The sequence below is a fragment of the Chrysochloris asiatica genome, unplaced genomic scaffold (assembly GCF_000296735.1).
Source record: "Chrysochloris asiatica unplaced genomic scaffold, ChrAsi1.0 scaffold00047, whole genome shotgun sequence".
Taxonomy (NCBI): domain Eukaryota; kingdom Metazoa; phylum Chordata; class Mammalia; order Afrosoricida; family Chrysochloridae; genus Chrysochloris; species Chrysochloris asiatica.
The window spans coordinates 11134129-11161787 of NW_006408565.1; the positions used below are offsets into that span (position 1 = coordinate 11134129).

Consider the following 27659-nt stretch of genomic DNA (forward strand, 5'->3'; position numbering starts at 1 on the left):
AAAACACTTAAGCATACACTCCTCAGTTAAATACAAATATAAGGAGCACCACCATGTCTTGAAGACAGCAGATGATTTTAGCTTACACAAAGAAACAAGAGCGTGGCTCAAACAAATGATCAAGATGCAGAGCTAGAAAATGTTTCTGAGGAAGAAAAGATCATGGAAATACCTGAGAAAATTCCAAAGAATGATATTTAGGTAACTTTATCGAATTGACAGAAAGATTGATAAAAAGCAAGGAGAACACAAAAAGAAACTTCAGAAGAATTTAGGAAAACACTACAAGAACCAACAGTCAAAATAAATGCAATTTTTGAAACAATACAAAATCTACAAGTAGGAATCTAGAAGATTAATATTAAGATCTCAGAAATGTATAATACACTGAAAGGGCTAAGGAGTAGATTTGAATCAATAGAAGCCCAAATTAGTGACCTAGAAGATAATCTGTCAATGCTAGTAAGTTAGAAAAACAATTTTAAAAAAACAGAAGAAAGACTGAGATTTATGGATTGGAATTCCAGAACAAGCAGAGATAATAAAAAGCATGGAGAAAGTTGTTGAAGAGTTGCTGAAAGAAAACTTCCCTAACATCATGAAAGACGAGATGGTAACCATTCAAGAAGCTGAATGAACACCAAAGAGGATAGACCCCAAAAGAAAATCACCAGGATATGGCATAATCTAACTCTCCAAAGTCAAAGACAAGGAAAAAATCCTGAGAACAGCTCAGGAAAAATTAAAAGTTACCTACAAAGGAGAACCAGTAAGGCTAAATTCTGCTTTCTCAGCAGAAACCATGCAAGCAAGAAGGCCATGGGATGACATGTACAAAACTCTGAAAGAAAAAAATTGCCAACCAAGAATCATATACCCAGCAAAGGTCTCCCTCAAATATGACAGCAAAAATAGGACCTTTTCAAATAAACAGGAATTTGTAATAATCATACTGTTGTTGTTGTTGTTAAGTTGTTAAGAGTTAGTTCCAACTCTTAATAGTGACCCTGTATAGGGTTTCCAAGGAGCAGTTGGTGCATTTGAACCACTGACCTTGCAGTTCAAATTGACTTTGCAGTCCAATGCATTATCCCACAGCGTCACACCGATAACCATACTGAATTTACAAAAAGTACTAAGGCGTGTTCATTGGACTGAGAACCAACAACAGAAGACAACAGCTGGAAATTAATATACATGACAATACCACCCAGAACTCAACCCAGGTATGTTGCTGTTGTGAAGTGCTGTCGAGTCAGTTCTGAATTAGCAACCCTGCACAGGGTTTCTGAGGAGCAACAGGTGGGTCCAGTGAAGTATCCAAAGCAAAACAAACCTACAAGACTGAAAACGGATCCAGAGATGTCAATTTATAATGAATTCAACTACAAAGCAAAAGAGGGAATCGTGTAGATCCAGAATTTCCAAATGGTGAAGTAGTCAAGTAGATTTTTATATAAAACAGACTTTTAAATGGGGAAAATGTTAACAAATTTACAGGGTAATCTCAAATAAAATGAATATACCGTCACATTAAACTTAAAAAGAGGAAAATCAGAAAGACATAGTAAACATTAAAACAACAGCAATGAAGAAATGAAAAGAAAACCCCCAAACAAAAGGAACTCAGCACAGAAATGTATGGAGAACAAAGAAACTAGCAACACCACAAAAACAAAACAAGCCAAAAAACCCCCAGTAAAATGACAGCAATAAATGCATATGTATCGATAATTATAATGAATGTAAATGGATTAAATGTTGAAGTCAAAACAGAGTGGTAGACTGAATAAGAAAACAAGATCCTTCAATCTTCAATAAGAGACACACCTTACACACAAAAGACAAAAATAGACTAAAAATCAGAGGATGGAAAAAATATATCAGGCTAATGGAAATAAAAAACTAGCAGGGGTAGCAATACTGATCTCTGATAAAATAGACCTTAAGGCAAAAACCAGAGTAAGATGCAAAGAAGGACATTATATCATGATTATAAGATCAAAGAACCAGAGGATACAACTATAATAAATATCTATGCCTCCAATGAAAGAACTTCAAAATACATAAATCAAACTCTAATAGAAAGAGACAACTCTACAATAATAATAGATTTTAATACACTGCTTTCCATGGAAGACTGAACAACTAGAAAGAAACTCAACAAAGACGCATAAGAACTAAACAACACAATCAACCAACGTAACCTCATCGTGTTATGCAGAGCACTTAACCCCAAAACAGCATAATATACATTCTTTTCCAGTGCACATGGAACATTCTCCATAATAGCTCATATGTTATGTCACAAAGTAAACCTCAGTAAATTTAAAAACATCAGACTACTACAAAGCATCTTCTCAGATCACAATGCTATAAAATAAGAAATCAACACCCTCCCTAAAAGCTACCAGGTAAAAGACCAATAGGGGGAAAATCCCTACAGTTGAATGAGAACAAACACAGAACATACTAAAACATTTTTGTTGTTGTTGTTAGGTGCCATCGAGTCAGGAACAACTGAGTGACTCTGCACAACAGAACAAAACACTACGTGGGTGCTGTGCCAACCTCACGATCTGCTACATTTGAGTTCATTGCTGCTGCCACTGTGCCAATCCATCTTGTTGGTGGGCTTCCTCTTTCTTTCTGACCCTCCACTTTACCAAACATGATATCCTTCTCTAGAGACTGGCCCCTCCTGATAATATGTCCATAGTATGAGAGACAAACTCTAGTCATCCTGGCTTCCAAGGAGCATTCTGGCTGTACGTCTTTCAACACAGATTTATTTGTTCTTTTGGCAGTCCATGTACTTTTAATACTCCAAAACCATCACTTAAATGCATCAATTGTTCTATGGTCTTCCTTATTCGTTGTCCAACTTTCACATATGAGGTTATTGAAAATACCGTGGCTTGGGTCTGGCTCACCTTAGTCCTTAAACTGACATCTTTGCTCTTGAACACCTTAAAGTGGTCTTGTACAACAGATTTGCCTAATGCAATACGTCATTTGATTTTTTGACTGCTGCTTCCATGAGTGTTGATGGTTGATATGAGCAAAATGAAGTCTTTGACAACTTCAATTTTTTCTCCATTTATATGGATGTTGTTTATAGGTCCAGTGGTGAGGATTTTTGTTTTCTTTACATTGAAGTGCAAGCCATTGAAGGCTGTGGTCTTTGATCTTCATCAGTAAGTATTTTAAGTCCTCTTCACTTTCAACAAGCAAGGTGGTATCATCTGCATATCTCAGGTAGTTAATGATCTTTCCTCCAATCTTGATGCCATATTTTTCTTCACATAATCCAATTTCTCAGATTAGTGCTCAGCATACAGATTGAATAAATGTGGTGAAAGAACACAACCTTGGCACACACCTTTCCTAATTTTAAACCAGTCAGTGTTACCTTATTCTGTTCAAACAACTGCCTCTTGGTTTATGTACAGATTCCTCATGAGCACAAGTAAGTATTCTGGAACATTCATTCTCCTCAATGCTGTTCATAGCTTGTCAGGGTCCACACAATTGAAAGCTTTTGCATCATCAATAAATCACAGGTAAACATCTTTCTGGTGGTCTCTGCTTTCAGCCAAGATCCATCTGGTCTCAGAAATTATATCCCTCATTCCACATTCTCTTCTGAATCCTGTCTGAACCTCTGGCAGTTCTCTGTCAATGTACTATTGCAACAATTTTTTAATTATCTTGAGCAAAATTTTATTTGCATGAGATATTACTTGATATTGCCTACATTCCATTGGGTCACCTCTCATTGGGATTGGCATACATATGGAACTCTTCCAGTCAGTTATCCTTATAACTGTAGCTGTCTTCCAAATTTCTTGGTATAGACGAGTGAGTGCCTCCAGTGCTTCATAAGTTTTTTGAAAGATTTCAATTTATATTCCATCATTTCCTGGTGCCTTGTTCCTTGACAATGCCTTCAGTGCACCTTGGCCTTTTCCCTTCTGTGTCATTGGCTCTTGATCATATGCTATCTCTTGAAATGATTGAACATTGACCATTTCTTCTTGGTACAATAACTGTGTATATTTCCATCTTCTTTTGATGCTTTCTGCATTATTCAGTATTTTTCCCATTGCTGTTAAGTGTTAAGTGTCGTCAAGTAGGTTCCAACCCATTGCAATCCTGTGTAGGGTTCCCGAGCAGAGACTGGTGAGCTTGAACCACCAACTTTCAACTTTGTGGTTCAAACTGACTTTGCAGTCCCACGCATTAACCCATAGCGCCACACCAGGACTCCATTGTGCCCATAGAATCCTTTAATATTGCAAATCGAGGCTTACATTCTTTCTTCAATTCTTTCAGCTTGAGAAGTGCTGAGTGTGTTCTTCCCTTTTAGTTTTCTAACTCCCTGTCTTTGCACATTTCGTTATAATATTTGACTTTGTCTTCTTGAGCTGACCTTTGAAATTTTCTATTCAGACCCTTACCTCCTCCTTTCTTCCATTTGCTTTAGTATTTCTACACTGGAGAGCAAGTTTCAGAGTCTCTTCTTGCTCTTATTTTGGTCTTTTCCATCTTTCTTATGCTCCTAAAGACCTTTTGCTTTCTTCCTGTATGATGTTCTTGATGTCATCCCACAACTCTTCTGGTCTTTGGTCTTTAGTGTCTAATGCACCAAATCTGTTCTTCAAATAATCTCTAAATTCAGGTGGAATACCTTCAAGGGGTCACATTTTGGCTCACATGGACTTGTTTTAATTTTTTTACAGCTTCAACTTGAGCTAGCATATGAACATTTGATGGTCTGTTCTGCAGTCTGTCCCTGGCCTTATTTTAGCTGATGATATGGAGATGTTCCATCTCTTTCCACAGATGGGATACAGTAAAAGTGGTTCTTAGTGGGCAACTTATAGCAATAAATGCACACATACAAAAAGAATAATAAAAATTACCACCTTAACCCAGCTGCTTCAATAATTAGAAAAAGTGCAACAAAGTAAGCGTACAGTCACCAGAAGAAAATAAATAATAGAAGTTAGAGCAGAAATAAATGAAATAGAAAACAGGAAAGCAATAGAAAGAATCAACAAGACAAGACATTGGTTCTTTAAAAGGATCAATAAAATCGACAAATCAATGTAAAGTCAATGTAAAGAAAACGAATATCCTCACCATTGAACCCATAAACAACATTTTTAAAAAATGTTTTATTGTGAATTATGTGATAATTTCCATGGAAGAACATTAGCTTTACATTCATCCTATTGTATAATTGTTTTGTTGCCATGGTTACAGTCCCCTCCATGCATAATCAACCAACCAAAGGGTATACCCTTCAAGCCCGCCCCCCCCCCCCACCAGTCAGCAGCACACAGCCCCTCTCCCTAGCTGAGTCTAGAGTCTCCAGCCACTCCATCTCTCCACGTCTTCGTCTCTGCCTCCATCTCTGGCATCACTGCCTCTCTGGGTAGGATCTCTCATTCCGCTCTTCTCCCTAGATGGTTCCAGGGACCTCTGCTCCTGGACTGCATAGTCAATCACTACCCCCCTTTTGCTACAAAATGTCTACCTTTACATTTCCAACCCTCACAATCAGTCCTGATAGCAGTTATTCACTATTGTACCACAAGAGTCCCATACCCATCTCCTTTCATCAGCCCAGTCCAGAAAGATTGGGTAGTACTCAGTGGATATTCTACCTTCTTCCGTGCCCTCTGGATTTAGGCTCACTCCTGAAAGCTTGTAAGCCAGTCACTTCTTGCCTTTGTGGCCCCCCATTTTGGATAGCCAGTGTCCAAGTTGCCCATTCCTGTCTACTCTGTATATGGAGGGGGTGGGAATGATCCTCACTGTAAAGATTTGTTCCCTCTTTTGAGCTACTGCATCCATAGACGTAGTCAAATTTATCAAATTGTATCAGACTATTTTTTTCCCTCTTCTTTCTTCTTTTAGTTAAGCTCTGATCATCCAGCCATTGAAGCCAGGTCAAATGGGTATCATCTGCAAGTGTGGATGTTCTTGTGCATATGCCCTCTCTTCTTATCAGCTGGACACTTCACTCTCCACTCGAGTCCTCTGTGGCTATGTCACTGAGACATGGGTCCAAGAGTCCCCAGGTCTTGCCACAGTGCTGGCCAACCAGGTCTCCACCCGGGTTCACAGGAGTCTATTGAATGTTGTAGGCCTTACCTCGCAGCTTCACTGCTGTTTTTCCCTCACTTCCCCTCATTGGTGACAAACATGGTCACCAATCAGAGTGCATGTCTGCTCATCTATTCCCATTGAGTCTTAGTCTTGGAAGGGGGTTTGCCCTGAGGGGACCTAACCACTTGCCTTGATGTCTCCTGGGCCATCAACTTGCTTGTTCTTGTAGTAATCAGTCGGTCTGCCTATAATGTTTTGTATTTTTCCTGTCAGTCGGTCTTTCTTTCAAGAAGTAACTTCCATTATTCTAGCAGCTCCAGGCTGGTCTGCTTGTCCTTTCAGGTGGAAATTTCCCACCTCAGAAGATTCTGGGTGAGGTTCAGTATTCCACCTATGGTCTTATGTAATGCAGAGGCTCCACAGGAAGCCTCCCTCACTGGGCACATTGTAGCCCCATTTTAGGTATTCCAATCAGTTATAAAGGAGCTCTGGTCGCGTAGTAGTTATGAATCGGGCTGTGAGCCGCAAGGTCAGCAGTTCGAAACCACCAGCTGTTCTGAGGGAGAAAGATGAGGCTTTCGGCTCCCATAAAGATTTACAGCCTCGGAAACCCTGTACAAGGTTGCTATGAGTTAGAACCAACTCCACGGCATATAACAACAACAACAACAATCAGTTATAGGCAGAAGATGGACTTACAAGCTTTCTATGGTGCTATTTCTGGCTATCCCTTTCTCTACCCCTCAAGTGTCTATTTTAGAATGGTATGGCAGGGAAAACAAGCCTCAAAAGACAGCCAAGCATTTTAACATTATTTCTCCCCTTTTGCCCATTCCAACCATGTCTCAATCCCTATATCCCAAAGCCCTGTTGTTCCAAGGTTGTGCATACATCATTATTTACCTCTCTCTCACTTAGTCCATGCAAACCTGCCTAATTGTTTTCTCATCCACCTTGTTCTCCCCCTTCTTGTGTATTGCCCTCTCCCTAGCACCCAAATTATCCTGTGTCTATTCCCTACCTTGTGCTCCACCTTCCCCTCCCCCCGTCACCCCACCCTCCATGTCCCAGTAACCAGCAAAGAATCCCTCTCCCCCCCTTTAATATGGGTTCTTTTTCTTAATCTTTTACAGTAGTGGTTCTATGCAGTATTTCTCCTTTTGTGACTAATTTCACTCAACATAATGTCACTCATCTGTGTCAAGAAATTTGGAAGGCAGCTACCTGGCCAACCAAGATTGGAAGAGATCCATATCTGTGTCAATTCCAAAGAAAGGTGACCTAACAGAATATGGAAATCATCAAGCAATACCATTCATATCACATGCAAGCAAAATTTTGCTGTAGATAATTTAAAAAATGATTGTAGCAGTATATCCATAGGGAGCTGCCAGAAATTCAAGCTGGATTCAGAAGAGGATATGGAATGAGAGACATCATTGCTGATATCAGCTGGAGCTTGGCTGAAAATAGAGCATACCAGAAAAATGCTTACTTATGCTTTATCGACTGTGCAAAGGCATTCAATAATTTATGAATAACATTTCAAAGAATGAATATTCCAGGACACTTAATTGTGCGCGTGAGGAACCTGTACAAAGACAAAGAGGCAGTTGTTCAAACAGAACAAGGGAATTGTTCTGGCTTAAAATCAGGCAAGGTGTTCATCAGAGTTGTATGCTTTCACCAAAATTATTCAATATGTATGCTAAGCAAATAATCAGTAAAGCAGGGCTATATGAAGAAGAACATGGCATCAAGATTGGAGGAAGAGATATTAACAACCTTGCTTGCTGTAAGCAAAGAGAATTTGAACTACTTTCTGATGAAGATAAAAGGATATTGAAAGTACCATGGACTTTCTGTCTTGGAAGAACTATAGCCAGAATGTTCCTCTGGATCAAGAATGGCGAGACTTCATCTCTTGTACTTTGGAAATACTACCAGGAGCGACCAGTCTCTGGAGAAGCACATCATGCTGAGAAAAGTGGAGGGTCAACAAAACAGAGGAAAACACTCACCAAGTTTTGATACAGAGATAGCAAAAATGGGCTCAAACAACAATTGTTGAGGATAACACAGGCCTGGGAAGTGTTTCATTCTGTCGTGCATAGGGTTACTATGAGCTAGAACCTAACAACAATAACCACTAGGATTATCAAAAAGATAGAACATAAAAATTCAAGAGCCTGGGGAAAAATTGGAACTCTCATACACTGCTGGTGGGAACAGTTGCTTTGGGAAACAATCTGGAAGTTCTTCAAATGGTTAAACATTATTGTCTTTCAGCACAAAATTGAATAGGAGCATCTTTGTCTGGTTGAATAGGACATTTTTGTTTTTTGTTCAAAAAGGGAATGTTGTCAGTTTTTCTCTGTTCAGAGTGATGTTCTCTGTAGGTTTTGTTTGCTTGTTTTTGTTCAGTATCATTGAGTCTGTTCCAACTCATAACGACCTCCTATAGGGTTCTCAAGGAGCAGCTGGTGAGTTTGAACCATCGACCTTGTGATTCAAACTGATCTTGCAGACCAGTGCTTTATCCCACAGCACCACACCAGGTAACATAGGTTTGGGTTATAGGGTAACCTTATAACCCAACAATTTTACTCAAAGTATGTACCCAAGAAAAAGAAAAACATATGTCCACACAAAGACTTGTATACAAATGATCATAGCAGCATTTTTTTTTTTAAAGCAGCATTTTCATAATAGCCAAGAAGTGTGAACAACCCCAATATGTACCACCTGGTGAATGGATGAACAAAATATGATTTACCCATACAATGGAATATTATTCTACCATGTAAAGTAATAAAGTACTAATACATGCTACTACTTGAGTAAACCTTGAAAATATGGTAAGTGAAAGAAGGCAGTCAGAAAAGAATGCATATTCTATGATTCCATTGATATAAGATGCTCAGAATAGGTAAATCTATAGGTAAAAAAAAAAGTAAATTAGTGGTTTGTCATGGAGTAACAGAGGAGGAAATGGGAAGAAACTGCTAATGGGCATCGAGTTTCTTTTTGGGGTGATGAAAATGTTCTCAAATTGATTGTGGTGACAGTTGCCCAACTCTGGGAATAATTTATAAACCTTTGAATTGCACACTTTAAGTGAGTGAAGTGTATGGTATCTAAATTGCATCTCAATAAAGCTGTCTTTTTTTTTTCTTCAAAAAGTCACTATGATTCCATTTATAGAACACTCTTGAAATGACAGAATTTTAGAGCTACAACACAGATTACTACTTGTCAGGAGTTAAGGATAGTGGAGGAGAGGAGGGTGAATATGATTATGAATCACAAGGGAAAGTTATGTCATGACAGAACAGTTGTGAATCTTGATAGAACTAACATATGATAGAATGGTATTGAACTCAACGAGTGAACACTGACAGGATTGTACCAGTCAGTCCAGTCTTGGGCTGTATTTAAATGGATTTAGACTGTACCAATGCAGTGTTCTTGATTTTGATATTGTACTATGCTTATAGTGGTTATGAATTGGGCTGCGAACCTTAAGGTCAGCAGTTCGAAACTACCAGCCGCTCCACGGGAGAAAGATGAGGCTTTCTACTCCCGTAAAGATTTACATCCTTGGAAACCCTGTACAGGGTCGCTATGGGTCGGACCCGACTCGATGGCACTTAACAACAACAATAACCATTGGGGGGAGACTGAGTGAAGAGTGCAAAGGACCTCTCTGTACTATTTTTCAAATTTCCTGTGAATCCATAATTATTTTGAAATAAGAAATTTAAAAAAAATAAAAAATAAACAGAAAAAGCAGGGAGGAAAAAAAGTGGAGTCAGCCTGGCCAAAGGTGCAGGTAGAAGTAGGAGAACATTCCAGGAGGAGTTTCCAGGTAGGGGGAGTCCCACGTGCAAAGACCTGTGTCTTTCAGGCATTGCTAGCAGTTCATGTGGCTTAAGTGTAGAAAAAGGTGAGGTGAGGGGTGAGGCCTGGAGGCATAGGCTGGACCATATCACCTGTGTTAAGGAATTAGGAATTATTTTCTGTGGATGAAGAATCCTGGAAAGACCTGGAAATGACATGTCACCTTTTTGTTTTATGAAGACCCCTCTTGTAGAATGCATGTAGAGAATGCATGAGGGCTTGTCCCACTGGCCACACAAGTCATCCAGTTGCCAGACAAGACAGGGGCAGGGTCCGTGGCAGGGTGGGGCAGACTTGGGAGGCTGGATGGTAGAGGTAGGGCAATTCTGCACTTGGTCTTTGGAAAAGGGCTCCCCCTGAAGTGCCAATCTCCAGAATAAAGGCCAGAGAGGCTGCCATCAGGCAGTGTGGGTTCCCTTGCTGGGCAGGAGGGGCAGAGAGACCTGGATTTGTGTCAACTAAAGCCCCAGGCCTCCTGGATAGTCTTGTGCCAGACCCTAACCTTGGGAGAATGCTAGGCTTCTGACCTAGCTCTGCATCTTGCCCACACCCTTTCCCAAGTACCACCAGGGCAAAGACTTTTAGAGTCAGAGCAGAGAGCTGATTGCCTGAGGAATAGGCAGACATCAGTGCTGGGATCCAAGGCAGGGCTATGGCTGAGCTTCTTCCAGAAACTTCTGTTGGACTGCTTCCTGGACAGTGCTCCCTCCTAGGGAAAGTATCCAGGGAAGACAGAGCTTCAGGCCAGCTTCTGGGCCCTCCTGGTTCCCTCTGCTCCTAAGAGCTGACTTCTATCTTTCTTCTCAGGAAGTTCCTGATGGCTAGAAGCTAGAAGTAGAACTATGAGCTCACCTTTGGCGTCTCTTAGAAAGACCCGGAGAGTGCCCCTGTCATCAGAGCCTGTGAATCTAGGGTAAGGTGCCTCGTGGGGGCTTCTCAATTTTCTGTGGTCCCACTGAACGACTCTTGATGTATTGGGGAATATAAAAAATTAACTTTCCCTGACTGCCTTATCTTTTTCTTTATACTTTCTTTTTAGAAGCTCTACTTTGGGTCTAACCATAAACTGCATTGTGCTATCTAGTAATGCATGGGCCCTAGAGGAATGACTCACCATCCTCTGTCCATTTATTAACTCGGCAAACATTGATGGTGTACCTATTCCAGCCCAAGCCTTGTGCTGGGCTCTCTCTAAAGGGTAGAGCGAGGTCAACTGTGTAGCACTTTCATCTTTTCAAAGCTTCTCTTTTATGCTTCTTTTTTCCTTCTAGCTCTCCCAAACACCACTTTGAGTTATTCTAAGGCTAAGGAGACCCACCGAAGTTTCAGGGCAGAGCTGAGGCTGGGGTGGTTAGCTTAGGAAATCCTCTAGGATTCCCACCCAAGACTCTGCCTTTCTGCTCTGCCTCATCCTTCCCTGTTGGGAGGAGTTGGATACCCCAAACATGTCCCTTGGCTTTCATGTTAAGAATAGGATTGGGGGTGAATGTGCTCAGGAGGGAGAGACCCAGCCTCCAGCCTCTTTAACCCTAGCAGGGGTGGAGGACAGGCCCTGCTCTGCATCCCTGCAACCCAGGAGACCTTAACTTACATTTCTTCCTTCTCCTTCTGCTCGGGTTCCCAGGAGACGAGGGATAAAAATCTACGGAGATGGTAAGTATAGGCTCCTGTCTTCCTGTTGAGCTGGGCCTCCTTGGGGTTGGTCGGATGGTGAGAAGACACATGATGAACACCCCTGATGAGCCAGTGTACTGACCTGAATGCTGTGTTATCTGTAGCTCCCAGCCCCTCCCAGAGGATGGCCTTCCCTCCCCGCAGCGTTCAGATTGGGAAGCTCCACACCCTGACAGAGATAGCATCACTAACATTTGAGGCCCTCAGTCCACCACGGGTTAGCTGGCGGAGGCCTAGAGACATGAGGGGGCTGCCTCCTTTCGTCCCTTACAACCTTTCCTCTCTGAAACCCCATCCTCACTTCAATGCTCTGACTGCTGTAGACTCAGGCATTTGGATCCCAACCCACTACTGGCCCCATGGCTGCGCAGGTCCCCCCCAGAAGCTGGCCTGGGGAGAATTCCCAGAGGCAGCCCATTCTGGTTGGATCTTTGCATCTCATCTCCCACATTTTCTATCCGCACACCCTTGGGGGACAGGAGTCAGGCCGTGACCCAGGACAGTGACCTGTACATCCTTGTCTGCAGAAGATGAGGTGGATATGCTGAATGATGGACATGACTCGGAAGAAAGATTCTCGGTCCCTTCCTGCTATGGAAACATAGGCGCCCCTGTGGGTAGGCAAGGTGAGAGCAGAGGCCCCGGGGGCAGGAGGAGGGAGTCCCAGAGTTCCAGGAAGGGATGGTGCCTACTCTTCACCACCTACTCCTGACCTTTTAGATCCTGGTTTGGCATAAACCCATGTAGGCCCTGCTCTTGGCTCTACAGGTAGGGCTACCTGTGGCTAGAGCCTCTGGAGTGGACCCAGCAAGAGTTCCCATCATGTGTGGTGTCACTGGGTCCAGGATTCAGGGTCAGAGAGGGATTCAGGGTCACAGAGGTCAGCCCAGCTTTCTGCTTCCCCAAGGCTCTGAGAAAGGCCCAGAGTCTTCCGGATAGCTCACCTAACCTGGCTCCCACCATCCACAATGGGCTATGGAGGTGACATCATGGAGGTGCCTGAGGCGGGCTGACCAGGTGGATTTCCAGAGGAAGAAGGATTTAGCAGGTCTGGGAAGAAGAGGAGACTTGGCAGGATCAGAGTCTGAGCTGAGAGTCTGGAGGAGCTGGAGATGAGGGTTGAGTTCTGCTAGTTGTGATATCTTGGGTCTCTGTCTCCATTTCCTCCTCTGTTAAGTGGGGATGCAAACACCGAGCTCAGTGTGTTGAGGGGTGAATTCGATTAAATACTACTGGGCAGAGGGCCGGTAGCCAGTGCCTGCTACATAGAGGGAACTCAGAGTGGTGGCCACCTATCAAGTCAGTGATAATCTTTAACCCAACACTTCCTCCATTTTACAGGTGGGGGAATTGAGGCCCAGAGATGGGAGGAGGCTGATCCAAGGTCCCTTAGCCATTTAGTCACAATCAAAAGTGAGAGTCTCCTGCAGCCCATCTGGGAACTCTTTCAGTAGTAATCACAATAGCCAGCTCGCCCTCTAAAAAGAGCTGTCTGCATCTTCTCTCCTCTTCTCTTCTCTTATTCACTTCCACCTACACAGCAGGTGTCTGTCCCCCACCATTCAGTCCTCTTTCATGTTTCTGCTTAGCTTCACTCAGCAGAGTTCACTGTCCCTCCTTCACAGAACACAGTCTTCTGAGGCTGCCATGCCACCTGGTTGTTATCCTAGCTCCTTCTCTTCCTCCCAGCTTTCCTGTGGTTGTTCTCCTGGCTGGATTCTCTTTTCTTTCGCCACCTGTGACCTCTGTGAGCACACCCATGCTATAAGTGCAGACAGTTTCCAAATGTGTTTTTCGCTGGCTATATCAGTCAGGAAGCTTCAAAAAAAAAATTCTTTTTTAATTGTGGTTTAGGTAGAAGTTGACAAAACAAGTTAGTTTTCCACTCAACAATCTATATACACTTTGTTTCCTAACACTGTTGTTGTTGTTAAGTGCCGTCGAGTCGGTTCCGACCCATAGCGACCCTGTACAGGGTTTCCGAGGGTGTAAATCTTTACGGGAGTAGAAAGCCTCATCTTTCTCCCGCGGAGCGGCTGGTAGTTTCGAACTGCTAGACCTTAAGGTTCACAGCCCGATTCGTAACCACTACGCTACCAGAGTTCCTAACACTAGTTGCAATCATTTCAATGTAACAACACTCTTCCTACTTCCTTCCTGGGTTCCCTGTTTCCTTTCATCCTTCTTTCCTGCTCCTTTTGGCCTTCTGAGCTTTGTTACTGGGTAATTGCATATGTTGATTGTTCTGAGGAGAGGGTGCTACTGTTACATTTTTTAGGTGTATCTATCATTTGGCTGCATAGTGATCCTGGGGGTGGGTCCAGTTCCAAGTTTGAAAAGTGTCTAAGGATCATAGTAGTCTCCATAGCTCTATCAACCTCTACCATACCAATAATATGATAGAGTCTGTTCTTTGTAAATAATTTTGAGTTTTGTTCCTAATTTTTCACCCACTCCATCCAAGATCATCTACTGTGATCCCGATCAGAGCAGTCGGTAGTGGTAGCTAGGCACTGTCTAGTTCTCAGGGTAGTGGACTCCGAAATTTGTGTGGTCCTTTGGACTAATTGTTTTCTTGAGTTTTTCATTCTATCAAAGCACTAGACGGAGAGAGACCAATAGTTGCATCTTAAGTGGCCACTCACAAGCTTTTAAGACCCAGTCACTACTCACCAAAGTAGGATGTATAATGTTATCTTTGAGGACTATGTTATGTCACTTCACCAAGATGCTTAGTTAGGAAGTTTTGAGTATAAGTCAAAGAATACCCTTACTTTACCAACAAGGCTATTAAAGAAGGTTTAAGAAGAAGTTGATGATGTCTTAAAGACATCATCAACAGCTAAAGGTTTTCTCTGGGTGGTATCCAGCTACTAGTATTGAACATTTTGAGCAAAGATTCTATAGAAGAATCCTGACCTAAAAGGGGAAATGTAGAACAGAATTTCAAATGTTCATGGAATTCAGACTTTCTAAAGCCAGAGAGGCTAGATAAAGCTCTGAAACTATTGCCCGGAGATCATCTTTAACCTTAAATGGAAAACATGCCCTGAAATCTTCTTAAAACCAAACAATAATTTAGCTTAACTAGCAAAGAATGTCTGCCTTGAGCATTGTGCTCACCTACATGGAATCAAACTGACTATAGCAACTCAAAAGAGTAGATAGGAATGTGAGAGGACAGTGAGTGTATGTTCATGGGAAAGGGACAACTCAGGGAAGGAGGGTGAGAAAGGTTACACAACCTGAAGAATGTTATCAGTGTCGCTCAACTAGACATATAGAAAGAAATGTGAATTGGTGTATGCTTTTCTTGTACATATTCTCAACAACAAAACAAGTTACTAATTAAAAACAACAACAACAAAAAGATGCATTTTCCATCTTCCCCCTGAGATCATCTTCAGCCTGACAGCCCCTCCTGCTTGTGGGATGCTGGCTGTAGCTCCATCCTCACCCGTTAAAAGGGCCACATCCAGGGCAAGAGGAGAGCCTTTCTTCCTGTGTCTGTCTCTTTTTATCTTTTCCTAAACGTTTTATTTTGAACAATTTCCAGCCTACAAAAAAGTTGAGATAATAGTATATTAACAACCACATGGATTCCATCTAGATTTTCAACACTTTGCCACGCTTCCTTTCTCCTTCCCTCTCCATATATACATATTTTGTTGTTGTTGTTAAACGCTGTCACATTGGTTCTGACTCATAAGGACCCTACATAGGGTTTCTAAGGAGCAGCTGGTAGGTTTGAATCACCGAACTTGGGTTAGCAGTCCTGTGCTTATCCCACAGCACCACACCAGAACTCCATATACATACATATGAATGTTAATGCATATTTTTAATCAACCAGTTAGAAATAAATTGCAAATACCATGACATCTCACCTTTGAATATGTACATACTGTAAGAATAAGGAAACACATAACTGTAATGCTATGATCACATCTAAGAACATAAATAGTTCATAATACTATCAAATGTCCTTCATTCAGATTTCCTCCAATGTCCACAAGACTCTTTTTGACATTTTTGTCACTTTAACCATTTTAAGCATAGAATTCAGTGACATTAACTACATTCATCATGTTAAGCTTTCATCACACTATTCCACTTCAAAAGTTTCCCATCACCTAAGACAGAAATTCAATTCCTTCAGCAATAACTCCCAGGCCCTTTTTCCCCTAACATCTTGTGACCACTAATAGACTTGCTTTTATGCATTTGCTTATTTTAGGAATTTCATTTAAATGGGCTTAAATAATATTTAAGGAGCTCTGGTAGTATAGTGGTTATGAATTGGGCTGCTAGCCTCAGGGTTAGCAGTTCAAAACTACCAGCTGTTCCGCGGGAGAAAGATGAGGCGTTCTGCTCCTATAAAGATTTATAGCCTCAGAAACCCTGTACAGTGTCGCTATGAGTCAGAACCAACACCACAGCATACCACCACCACCATATAATATTTGTCCTTTTGTGTCTGATCAAAATAGCTCTTAAAGCTCTTTCCCCCTGTGATCTAGGATCCAACTGAGTTTCATGCCCTGCATCTCATTGCTTTCTCTCTGTGGTGTCTTAATTCAGAGCAGTCTTCCTACCTTCTTAAAAAAATAACACTGAGTTTTGCAGAATGTTCTACATTACAGATTTGATTGTTTGCCATCCAGGTTGTATTAATGTGGCTTGATTAGATGGAGGGTAAACTTTCTGACAAGAATACTTCAAGATAATGTAATGTATACATGTCACCACTTACTGCTAACTGTGTGATCTTGGATAAATTCCTTAATCTTCCTATGATAACAATTTCTTTATCTCATAGGTATACTGTCAGAATTACATAAATGGACAAACATAAAAGTTTTAGAACAGTTCCTGATTGATGCATAAATGTTAGCTATTATCATTACTTTTATTTCAGCTCGTTGACTCCCCCATCCCCAGCCTCCCTCAGTTCTCAGCCTGAGCGCCAAATGACTTGTCTGGTTAGCAGGTGCTGTGCTTCGGAACTCAGACACGATGTCCTCCATGGCCAGGAAGTTGCAGGATCTGGAGCAGCAGGTGAAGACCCAGTCCATGGAGATACTGTCCAAGGTGGGATACCAGGCGGGAAGGGCCAGGGTCCAGTCTGAAGGGTGGAGCTGGACAGAGAGACCAGTGATGAGGCCAGAGACTGTGGGTTCTGGAACCACCACCTGTGCTGAACTACCTGGTAGAAGGACTCATCTGGACCTGGGACTGACCAAGATCCCCATGATCCTAAGCAGAGAGACTAGGGTCCTTCTCCACAATTGATGGCTGACTGAGCACTGCACCCCTAGACACACCTTCCCTCATTTCATTTCCAATTACCTGGGTTATCTGAGGTACAAGAACAAGACTGTGCCAAAGGGCTTTAGGTTCCTCAGCATCTCCACATAGGCACAAATTCTAGATCGTCCCATCGGAGGGGCTGGGGATCACCCACTCCCTACTCCCTTGGGCTCTGGGAGTCAAAAGGTCTCATGCTGACCCTGTGTCTTGCTGCTTCAGGATAAGAAGATACTGGCCCTGGAGGACTTGGTGCAGAGCCTTCAGCAGAACCAGTGTAAGCGATCCTCTCAGTGGGCACCTCCCCAGGCTGCCAGCTCCTGAGTACTTGCACAGTGACTTCTGTGCATCAGGGATGTGATAGGGTCTGGACAGCTGAGTCCTGTGGGGAAGGCACACATCCAGGACAGTGCTTGAGTTGTTCAGCACCATCCTATGTGGGACTGAGCCTCCAAAGGCAGACAGAATTCAGTCCAAGCACCAAGTACACCATCTGAAATGTAGAGGAGAGTCAGGTCCACCCTCAGGACCTGGGACTTGGGGGTGCTAATCTCCTGTTGTAGCGTCTCCTCTCAAGTAAAGTAGGAAGACCAGAGAGATGGGACCTGAGGCAGTTGTTGGGGATCCCTCATGTTCTCTGAGGGAAGCTTCTCCAGAGGTGGCCTGGTAGCCTCTGACCAGGGACTCCTGAACCCTGTTCCCATCTTTCCCTGAAGGCGGGGCGGCCCTGCAGCGGCAGGAGGAACTGGAGAACATGTGCACGCAGCTACAACGGCAGGTCAATGAGATGGAGGTGAGTGGCGGGACCTCAGTCCCTGGCTCTGGGGATCTGCCCCTTAGGTAGTGGGTTATAGACCACTTCTTTGGTACCTCCATCCCAACCAGGGGTCTGGCTCATGTTTAACCTAGAATCTAAAGAGCCAAGGAGATGTCTAATGCCAGGGCACACTCACTTTTTGGGTCCTGAAAATACCACTCTCTTGCTCAGTAGACCTCAGAGCTCTCCGTTGCTCTTGGGTTAAACAGCAGAGCGATTCCCATAGCCAGCGTGGGCTATCCCCTTCCTACTGCTTCAGTGACATCCTGAACTACTCACCCCTTCACACTTTGCTCAAGCCACGAAGCTCTTTCGCTGGTTCTTTGACTACTTGGAACTCTTTTCCACCTCAAGACCTTAGCCCATGACTTCTTTTGGTCAGTTTTCACTTATCCTCAGTCTCAAATTGCGGTCACTGTTTCAGGGGACCCTCCCTGGCCTCTTACCATGGCACATTCTCTGCCTACACTGTCTTAGTATCTCATCTCTCTGTCCTGCCACACACCATGTGCTCCATGAGAGGGACCACTTCCTGTATGTTCTTTGCCCCAGGCCAGTATCCAGCAGAGGGCCGGGCACATATGATGACTGATGTGGCCAAAGTCATTCCCTATTGTGAACATGACTTCTCATCCCGTGATTTAGTTAGTCCTGCCTCCGCTCACTCCCCCACTTATCGCTCAAACAGCACTTCAAGACTTCAAGACCCATGCCCAGCTCTTCTGTACCAGGAGCTCAGGCAATGCACATTCATCAGACCCAGGCTCTATTTTTGAGTCTGTTGGGAGAGATGGACATCACAACCCAGCACCAAGTGCTGAGTTGATGGCATGATAGGGCTGGGATCAGGAGTCACTGAGGAGGGAGGGTCTATCCTAGGAGGGTCTGGAGCATAGGGAAAGTGAAGCTAGAATTGAACTGGAGGGACACCAGGCACAAGAAAAGGCCCCAGGCACACTTTGGCCCTGCCGGAACTCTGGAAAGTTCTCTCCTTTCTGTGCCAGGGTCTCTCCTCTCTCCCTTTCTATGCAGAGTTAGTTACGAAAGCCCCAACCTCTTATGAGGTTGAAAGCAAGCTCCAAGCCTCAGCTGTAGCTACAAGCCATACAAACTTGGCTTTCAGTCTGTGGTTGTGGTGAACAAGAGAGGGAACAAGAAGAGCAGACAGAGGCCAGATCACGATGAGGGTTGGATTCGGTTCCAAGAATGGGAAACCATAGGAAGGTTTTGGTTAGAGGAGCAACATGACTAAAAGGTCACCCTGCTGTGCAGAGAAGGGTTGTCAGGGGTGCACAAGTGGGAGGGGGAAGCAGCTGTTATACTTGTCCAGCAGAGAAGTGACAGCAATTTGTGAACTAGGATGGCAGCAGAAAAGATTGACAAAGTGGACAGATTTAAGTCTGCTTTGGAACTGGTGTCCACAGGCCTTGTGGGTCATCAGGGATGATGGGTTCCAGTAAGGAATGGGACATGGGTGAGGATACCATTAACTGAGGCAGGAAAACCTGGAGGGGAGGCAGGGAGTTCATGAATGTTTTGAACGAGTTAATTTTGAGATGACTCTTAGACACCTAAGCGTGTTGTTGTTGTTAAGTGCCATCAAGTTGGTTCAACTCACAGCAACCCTGTATAGTTTCTGAGGAGCAGCTGGTGAGTTTGCACTGCCAAACTTGTGTTTCAAACCAAATATGCAGTCCTGTGTTTATCCTCCAACGCCACACCATCTAAGAGTAGATAACTAGACATTTGAGTTTGGGGCTCAAGGGTGAGGTCTGTACTAGATAGATATCAATGTGGGTACTGTGCATATATGTATTTGGAATGATTTGAACCACAAAGGAATGAATGTATGAAGGGGGCTCAGTATGAAGGGGACTCCAACACAGATGTTACATATCAACAAATATGAGGGGGCTTCAAAAGTTCATGGAAAAATTCCATTATCTTTTCTTTCCATTTTCACACAAACTTTTTGAAGCCCCTCATAGATGGGAAACAGCAAAGTAAATTGAAAAGGAATAACAGCTCATGAGGTAGGAGGAAAACCAGGCATTTGTTGGAAGAGACGAAGACAAAAGTATGACCTGTGTTTTGATAACTTGTAGATTGTTGTTGGTTGTCTCACAAGCAGCTTTAGTAAGTTGTGGAGAGGGCGGAAAGAAAGGGATATAAGGAAGCAGCAACAGGAAGTATAGGCAATTCAAGATGGCTTGTAACAGAGAGGATGTGAGACCAAGCCCTAGTGAGACTAGCCTGTGGTGGCCATGTCCTCTCCATTCCTGCAGGGCAGGATGTCCCTCCTCACATTTAGTCCAGAGCCACTGAAGCTTGACCTCACATGGTTTCACAAAGCCATAATGGCTAACTTGATAAAGTTCTTACTTGTGCCTGGCACCCTGCTAAATATTTGACATAAATCATCTGTCTTCCTAGCAACCTTTCAGGGACAAGTGCTTCATCTCCATTTGATAGAAGAGGAGTCTGAGGCTCTAGGAGGTGAAGTGGCTTTTCTAAGGTCACATAGTCAGGAAGTGGCTAACATTCCCTAGAACATCCACTTTGTCCAGTTTGCTTCGGAAAGCTGAGGATTTAGGCTAGACATGGGGCAGATGCTGCCTTTTCCCTTGGAAGGGGCTGAGCTGACGGTGCCCTGGCATCTCCCCTTTCTCTCCCACTAGCGGTTCCTCAGTGACTACGGCCTACAGTGGGCGGGCGAGCCCATGGACCAGGAGGACTCAGAGGGCAAGACAGTCTCAGAGACTAGCGACAAGGACTGGATGACGGTCAAGAAATTCTGGAAGCCAGGTAAAGTAGGGATTATCTCTGGCCTCTTTTACACAGAGAATTCTCCAACCATTTCTTCTTGACATTTCTGAAACCATCTCTTCTGTACCTTGTCCCTGACACAGTTCAGAAAAGACTATATCCTTTGTCACTGACTATCTCACCTGCTGGTTAAATTTCTCCTTCAGCTCTCACCTCAGGCTCTCTGATTGGTCATCCTACAAAGACTCCAGAGACCCAGAGATACAAGATGTTACCATGGACCTCACTTGCCTCAGGGTTCGGAGTTTACAAAATGGCATCCATCCCTTTTTATTTAAAAACAAAACAAAACAAAAAACCAGCTGTTTTGGAAGCCAGCTGCTCCAGGTCCACGGCTAGGCATCCTCTTTCCAGACCATTGACATCTATCTGCTTTGATGGGACTCCCACCACATTTTACTTTTAACTGTTAATACTAAAGGGACTGCACCCCTGGGATTTGGGGCCATGGAACCGGCTGTTCCTGAAAGTCAGGTCTGTCTTCAAAGAATGGAGGTTGATGTCCAGCTGGTTGATGTCCAGGCTGAGTTAGTCAGGCTTGAGTAGTCCTCATCTTGACACCATGGCTTATTCCAGGTGTGGCATGGAAAAATGACATCCATTTTCTAAGCCTCGAGTTCCTCATCAAGAAAATGAGGACAACACTCTTCCCCTCAGAAATACAAGAAGACGAGTTAATAGAGATATGCACTAAGCACTGACTAGCCTGTGATATTCCCAACAAGTAGAAGCTCTTATTGTTTTCCAAACTTTTTGCCCCAGTCTCTGACATTATCTTCCAAGAAGGCAGTGACATTCTCAAGGGAACATGAGTTTAGCTCCCAAGGGGGCCATTTGGAAGATGACACTCTCTTTAGTTCTTGTTTCCTGCTCAGGAAAAATCCAGATTCAATACATGAACCTCCTACTTCTGTTTAGACCTGGGCATTGGACAGGCCTCTTAAAATCTCAAGTCCCAACTGCCCCACTGCTTGTTCTAAGAGTATTACTTCCCATTTGTGTTAACACTTGTAGCTTTCAAAGCATGTTCATAAAATCCTTGACACAGGCCATGGGTTATTCCATTTTACAGATGGGCACACTGAGGCACTGAAGAAGTCAGAAGACTGACTGCTGAGTGGAGGGGGCAAGACTTAAAGCTTGGATGACAGTTACAGTAATCTGGGCAGAAGATAATGTGGTACCCATAAGAAGGGTGATAGTGGTGGGGATGAAAAGAAGGGGTGGGCAGAGAGATTTAGGCGGGCAGGAGCAGTCAGAGATGAGCCCAGGCAGCATGACTGTAGGGAAGATGTTGAATCCATTTGGGATGTGACAGAATGAGGATCTGTGTAGCATCTAGGTGATGACAGGAGATGGTAGGACATGGCTCTGCTGCCCAGGACAACGCTGGGTATGTCTGCTGCTCAAACACGATAACTGAACCCTGGGCAGGAGTGCTGTGGGAAGAGCTCCCCACAGACCCCCACCTGAGTGAGAGGCGAGGCCCTGGCAGAACATCTGTCCCTGGGGTCCAGGGGTAGTGGCTTGCATAGCAAGTTGGTCTCATTCATCACATAGTCCTGCATCTTGTTGGAGGGGAAGCCTTCCTCCTGGTCCTTTGGGGAATATCTTAGTTATCTAGTGCTGCAATAAATACCACAAGTGGATGGCTTTAACAAACAGAATTTATTTTCTCACAGTTTAGGAGGCTAGCCTTCAAATTCAGAGCCTTCTAGGGGAAGCCTCTCTCTATTGCCTCTGAGGAATGGTTCTTGTTCCTTGACTCCTTGCTGATCTTCATGTGGCTTCGCATCTAGCTTCCCCCATCTCTGCTTGCTGAATCTTCTTTTAAGGAAGGCGCTCTGGTAGCATAGTGGTTACCAGTTGGGCTGCTGACTTCAAGGTCAGCAGTTTGAAACTACCAACTGTTCTGCAAGAGAAAGATGAGACTTTCTTCTCCCATAAAGATTCACAGCCTCAGAAGCCATATACAGGGTCACTATGAGTCGGAACCGACTCCATGGCACACAACCAACCAACCAAAGATTTACAGCCTCGGAAATCCTACGCAGGGTCGCTATGAGTCAGAACCAACTCCACGGCATACCACCACCACCACCACTTAGCTTCTTTTATATCTCAAAAGAGCTTGACGTAAAGCACACATCTCTCTACACTAATATCTCTTCATTAACATAACAAATAAAATCTAGTTCCAAATGGACTATTGACCCTGTAAGACAGGGTATAACTGCCTTAGAAGGTTTTCATGGCTATACATTTTTACAGAAGCAGACTGCCACATCTTTCTCCTGGGGGGGGGGGGGGGGATCCCGTCGCTTCTGGTTAGCATCTCAGCACTTCTAGAGTGTTAAGGATTTACAACACACACAATCCCAAACAGACCAGATGGCTGGATTCTGGATCTGGCTCTGTGGATTCTCCTCACTCCCTCCAAAAAAGAGAGCAGCCTTGCTCTATTGTGTTTTGTTCATTTATATTTGCAGTAGGGCTGACTTTAAAGCAACTGTGAAAGTCACATGTCCCTTCTGTACCCCCTTTTAGTTTTTTTGTTTTGCTTTTCAACATGGGAGGGGCACTTGATTTCACTGTTCTGCCAGATGAGTGACACATTTTTCATTTCTAGCATTTTTTCTTCCTGGGTCCCTCCCTTTTCTGTGCCCCACTGCCTTCAGCCCCCAGATGCCAGCCTGCTCCTCCTGCCTGAGGGACCCCCTGGGGTCATGACCCCTAGCTCCCTTGGACTCCACCCCCATGGACCCTGGGGCAGCAGGTCAATGGATGTGGGAGCCAGAACATCTGTGTTGGTCTAAACAGGGGAATGATTCAGAACATTCTAGAGCCAGAGGCTAACTGCCTTAGGGATGAGGATCAAATGGGCCCATGAAGGGTGTCCTTGAAATGGTTTACCTCAGGCTGAATCACTCACCTCCCCGCCCCACTCCCTCCAGAGGATGTGGGGCCAGGTGCTTCAGGGTGTACAGAGACATGAAAGGTGCCTTCCTGCTGTGGGCACACCACCATCTGGCCAGGTATTGAGCTTCAGAGCTGAGAGTTCAGGTTAATTCTGAACTCTTCACTCCCCTCTCCTCCACCCCCCATACCCCCCCCAACGTCTCTCTCCCTCCTCCCCATCCTCCTCTCTAAGCTCCTCTGGATCCTCCATGTCCTCCTCTGGGAGAGTCTGCCTCATCCTCCCCCTAACCCCCACCAAGTTCCTGCACTCCTCTGCATCTCTTACCTCTTCTTGACAGCTCCCTTTACCCCCACTATCCTTTCATCAAATCCTGAGTTTCTCAATCTAGGTTTGGCATGGCGGTCATGGGTCTTCCCTTTAGCCCCTCAGATTGGTGTGGCCCAGGCCCCAGGCGGTCTAGATTCTTCCCCACCCTCATTTTCATCTCAAACCCTGCTCACTCAAGCTGGTATTCATTCCCTCCAGAAGTGCCAAGTCCACATTGTCTCCTCTGAAGTTTGACTCAAAGTGGACCTCCTCCCCACATGCACTGTGCTGTCTCTCATAGCTGTCCAGGGCATTGTAGGAATGGACGTTGCTTTAGAGGGAGGCTTTAGTGACTCAGGCTGAAGAGTGAGGGACTCTGATCTGGTAGGGGCAGATTGTTTAACCATCCCGAGTCCATTTCCTCATCTGTGAAGACAGACTACAGGGACTATACTCATTGTCACGATGCTGTTCCCAGGTCTTGAGTGCCTAGCCCAGTGCCGGGCACATGGGTCAGGTGTGTGCATGCACATGGAGTTTGCTGGTGGTAGGCTTCCTATCCAGTGAGGCATGACCTGTCAGCATGTTTGGGGGAGACTAGCCTATCCCCTGCACAGAACGGGCTGGGGAAGTACCAGAGAGAACTATGGTGGGATGGAGCAGGCTGAGCTCAAATCCACCTCTGGCATGTGGGTGTTCTGTGCTTCTAGCAGTGACCTGCTTCCTAGAACCTGTTTTCCTCCCACTGGCTCCTCTGAGGGGCGTAATGAACATTGACGAAGTCCGCAGTACAGGGTCTTGCACCAGGATGTGAAGTACTAGTAGTTCCATTTCCAGTAGCAGCAGGCTCTCCATGAGGCGGAGGGAGGGCAGTGGAGCTGAGAGTGGCAGTTCTCTCAGGGACCTGCAAGGCCACCACTCACCTGCTGACCACAGCAGGGCCTGGCTCCTCTGGGTTCAGCAGCCCCCACTGTGGCACTTACCACACGCAGGCTGGCCCATCTCCTTTACTCTGTGCCAGGCCCAGGTTGGTTGCTCTAGCTCTGCACTTGGGGAACTTCTAGTGTGGTTGAGGAGACACCAATGTGGTTGAAGAGACAAACAAGCAAACAGAAAACAACAGCCTGTAACAAGGGCTGAGAAATGGGTCCAGGGACTCCCAGAACCGAGAAGAAGCCACCAGGAGGAGGCTTCTGGGACAGTTTTTTGGAGGAAGTGGGGGTGAGTCAGAGCAGCCTCTGCGCAATGATGAACAGTAGAGTGGGGTATGAATGACAACATCTGCCAGTCACTTCCGCTGTGAAGTGGAGGCTGTTATTGTCTTTGTATTGCAGAATAGGAAGCAGAGATGCAGAGAGGTTGGCCCACTTGCCCAAGATCACACAGGAAATGGCAGAGGTTGGCAGTCTGGCACCAGAGTCCAGGAGGATGCTGTGATGCCTTGAGCATGAGCCGAGGCACTGCTGAGGGGAGGCTGGGAAGACCAGCTCTGAGGGCCTTGAGAGTTGAGTCAAGGAGCTCAGACTTAATTGCCACATCTCCCTGCTCCTCCACAGCCCCCCCCTTTTAATATATATAAAATCAAAAGATATTAAAGTAGGGTGTGCTACCCTCCCTATCAAGGAACCCTCTGCAAGAAGCAACACCGAGAAGTAATGTGCACAGTCACTGAAAACAGAGGCTTAGGTAACTGGGTCCTGCAAGCTGCATGACCCTGGGAGGTCACCTTACCAGGCCTGGTCTCCTCAACTGTAAAGTGGGAACATAATAGCTCCCTGTGGGCAGGGTGAATGTTCTCACTATCTCTCCTCCCTGTGGGCAGGGTGAGTGTTCTCTCTATCTTCCCATTCCACAAAGAGGAAATGTCCTATCTAGTTCTGCTGCTAGCTCAGGGCAGAGTTGGGACTTGACCTCTGACCTCTGTCACCTTGTTTAACCCACCACCATACCTCTCCCTTGTCAGCACTGTGTCGAGCCACTGCTGACCACTCTCGGGGTAGGAGCTCACTGGCTTCCCCTAAGCCTGCTGTGTGGGACCTCCTGCTCTTCCTGTCTATTCCTTACCCAGGGCTTGGGCTGCTTTTTCTTGGGCCCCTTGTCTCACTTCCAGTCCCCTGTATCCAACACCTGCCCAGCCCACCCTGCTTTCACTTTTGCAGAGCCTCAGAAACCCTGTACAGGGTCTCTATGAGTCGGAACCGACTCCACGGCGCATAACCACCACCAAGCTAGCAGTGGACTGTGAACTATATTGGTCTGAGTCTACCAGCCACTCTGTGGGAGAAAGATGAGACTTTCTGTCCCCACAAAGATTTATAGCATTGGAAACCCTCTACAGGGTCTCTATGAGTCAGAACCAACTCGGCAGACAGCACTTAACAACCACAAACCAACTCGCTGAGAGCTGCCTCTGGGGCTGGTTATCTCAGCAAACTTCTCTTTGCACTCTCATTCCATCTTGGCATCATCTCCTGGGCTTCCTCTTGCCTCTCATGTCCTATGGACAACCCATATGTGTCAGTTCCCAGAACAGCCTTGGCCCCTGGAAGCAGCTTGGTGCAGGGGGAGGAGCACTGGGCCAGGAGTCAGCGTCTCTGAGACCACTCAGGCTCTGTGCTGTGTGGTCTGCTTTGACCAAGTCCTTTGATTTCCCAGGCCTCACTTTTCTCATCTGTAGGGGTGGGCTGCAATGGAAAGATTTTCTCAATCGCTATTTTTAGTGTTACCTATTTGTTCTTAAAGTAATTGTTAAAGGAAAATAACATCCAGGTACTATTCTGAACCCATACATACAATGATCACCCAGGGTGATATGGGTGGGTTTCCCTGCCAGTTGCTCCTACGATTTCAGGATCTCAAGGGAACCCCAGGAGGAGATAGGGGGCAAGTGCAGCCCCTATGATGGTAAGGGATGTGGGGAGAGGGGAAGGCCAGCTGGGGCTAACTGCTTCAGCTTCCACAAGGCAACAGGAAGCATGGCCACCCACATCCGTACTTACCCAGCACTGCTGCTTACACGTCTGTGGGGAAGGGAATTGAGTCCCCAGAGTCCTGACCCACATCCTGTCACAGCCTGGCTGTCCTCGGGAAAAATCACCTTCATGAAGGCCCAGAAAGTCACTGGGGTATATTGTGCACTGTGTCTAGTTACATCCTGGTGGACAGTTTATTTGGGGGGCAAGGTGACATTAAGGACTCAGAATAGGCCCCAACCTGTCCCCATCCCATCTGCCTTCTACATTTGTTGCTCTGGCATCTGTCATGGCTGTCCCCTCACCCACCAAAGTGCAGGCACAGCTGTATGTTCACACATTTTTCAGAAGAGGAGGCCCAAGCTTGTGTAAGCTGCTCATAGAGATGTGTGACCTAGAAACAGTTTGCATAGCCTCAGGTCTGCCCCCTGTCTCTCTGTCACAACAGCCTACCTAAGAGACATCTGTCCTGACCCTGACCCTCTTCTCCCGCTGGTGCAGATGGGTGGGAAAACAGACTCTAGAGTCTGCTCTGCCTCAAATCCCAGCCCTGGAGCCAGCATTTTTCATCTCTGTGGACCTGTTTCCTCATGTGTAAAGTAGAGATAAATAACACCTGCCTTAGCCTCAGGGGTGCCCTGAGGCTCCTGTTTGGCAAGGTAGTTGTTGTTGTTGTTGTTGTCAGGTGCCATCGAGTCGGAACCAACTCATAGCGACCCCATCACAGCAGAACGAAACAATGCTCGATCCTGGGCCAACCTCACCACCGCTGCCACCCTGAGTCCATCAATGATGCCACCTGGCCGATCCATCTCGTTGG

The 27659-nt window shown here is 45.1% G+C and overlaps 1 protein-coding gene across 1 annotated transcript in view; it reads left to right on the forward strand.

Moving 5' to 3' along the window:
- Window positions 1-10859: 10859 nt before the first annotated feature.
- The window catches only part of UBXN11 (UBX domain protein 11), a 22348-nt gene continuing 5548 nt past the window's right edge, over window positions 10860-27659 (forward strand). The window contains exons 1-7 of the mRNA XM_006862386.1: window positions 10860-10930; window positions 11642-11670; window positions 12219-12317; window positions 16682-16782; window positions 17221-17275; window positions 17715-17791; window positions 20494-20620. Coding sequence (XP_006862448.1) covers window positions 10860-10930; window positions 11642-11670; window positions 12219-12317; window positions 16682-16782; window positions 17221-17275; window positions 17715-17791; window positions 20494-20620 — 559 coding nt within the window. The remainder of the gene's footprint in view (window positions 10931-11641; window positions 11671-12218; window positions 12318-16681; window positions 16783-17220; window positions 17276-17714; window positions 17792-20493; window positions 20621-27659) is intronic.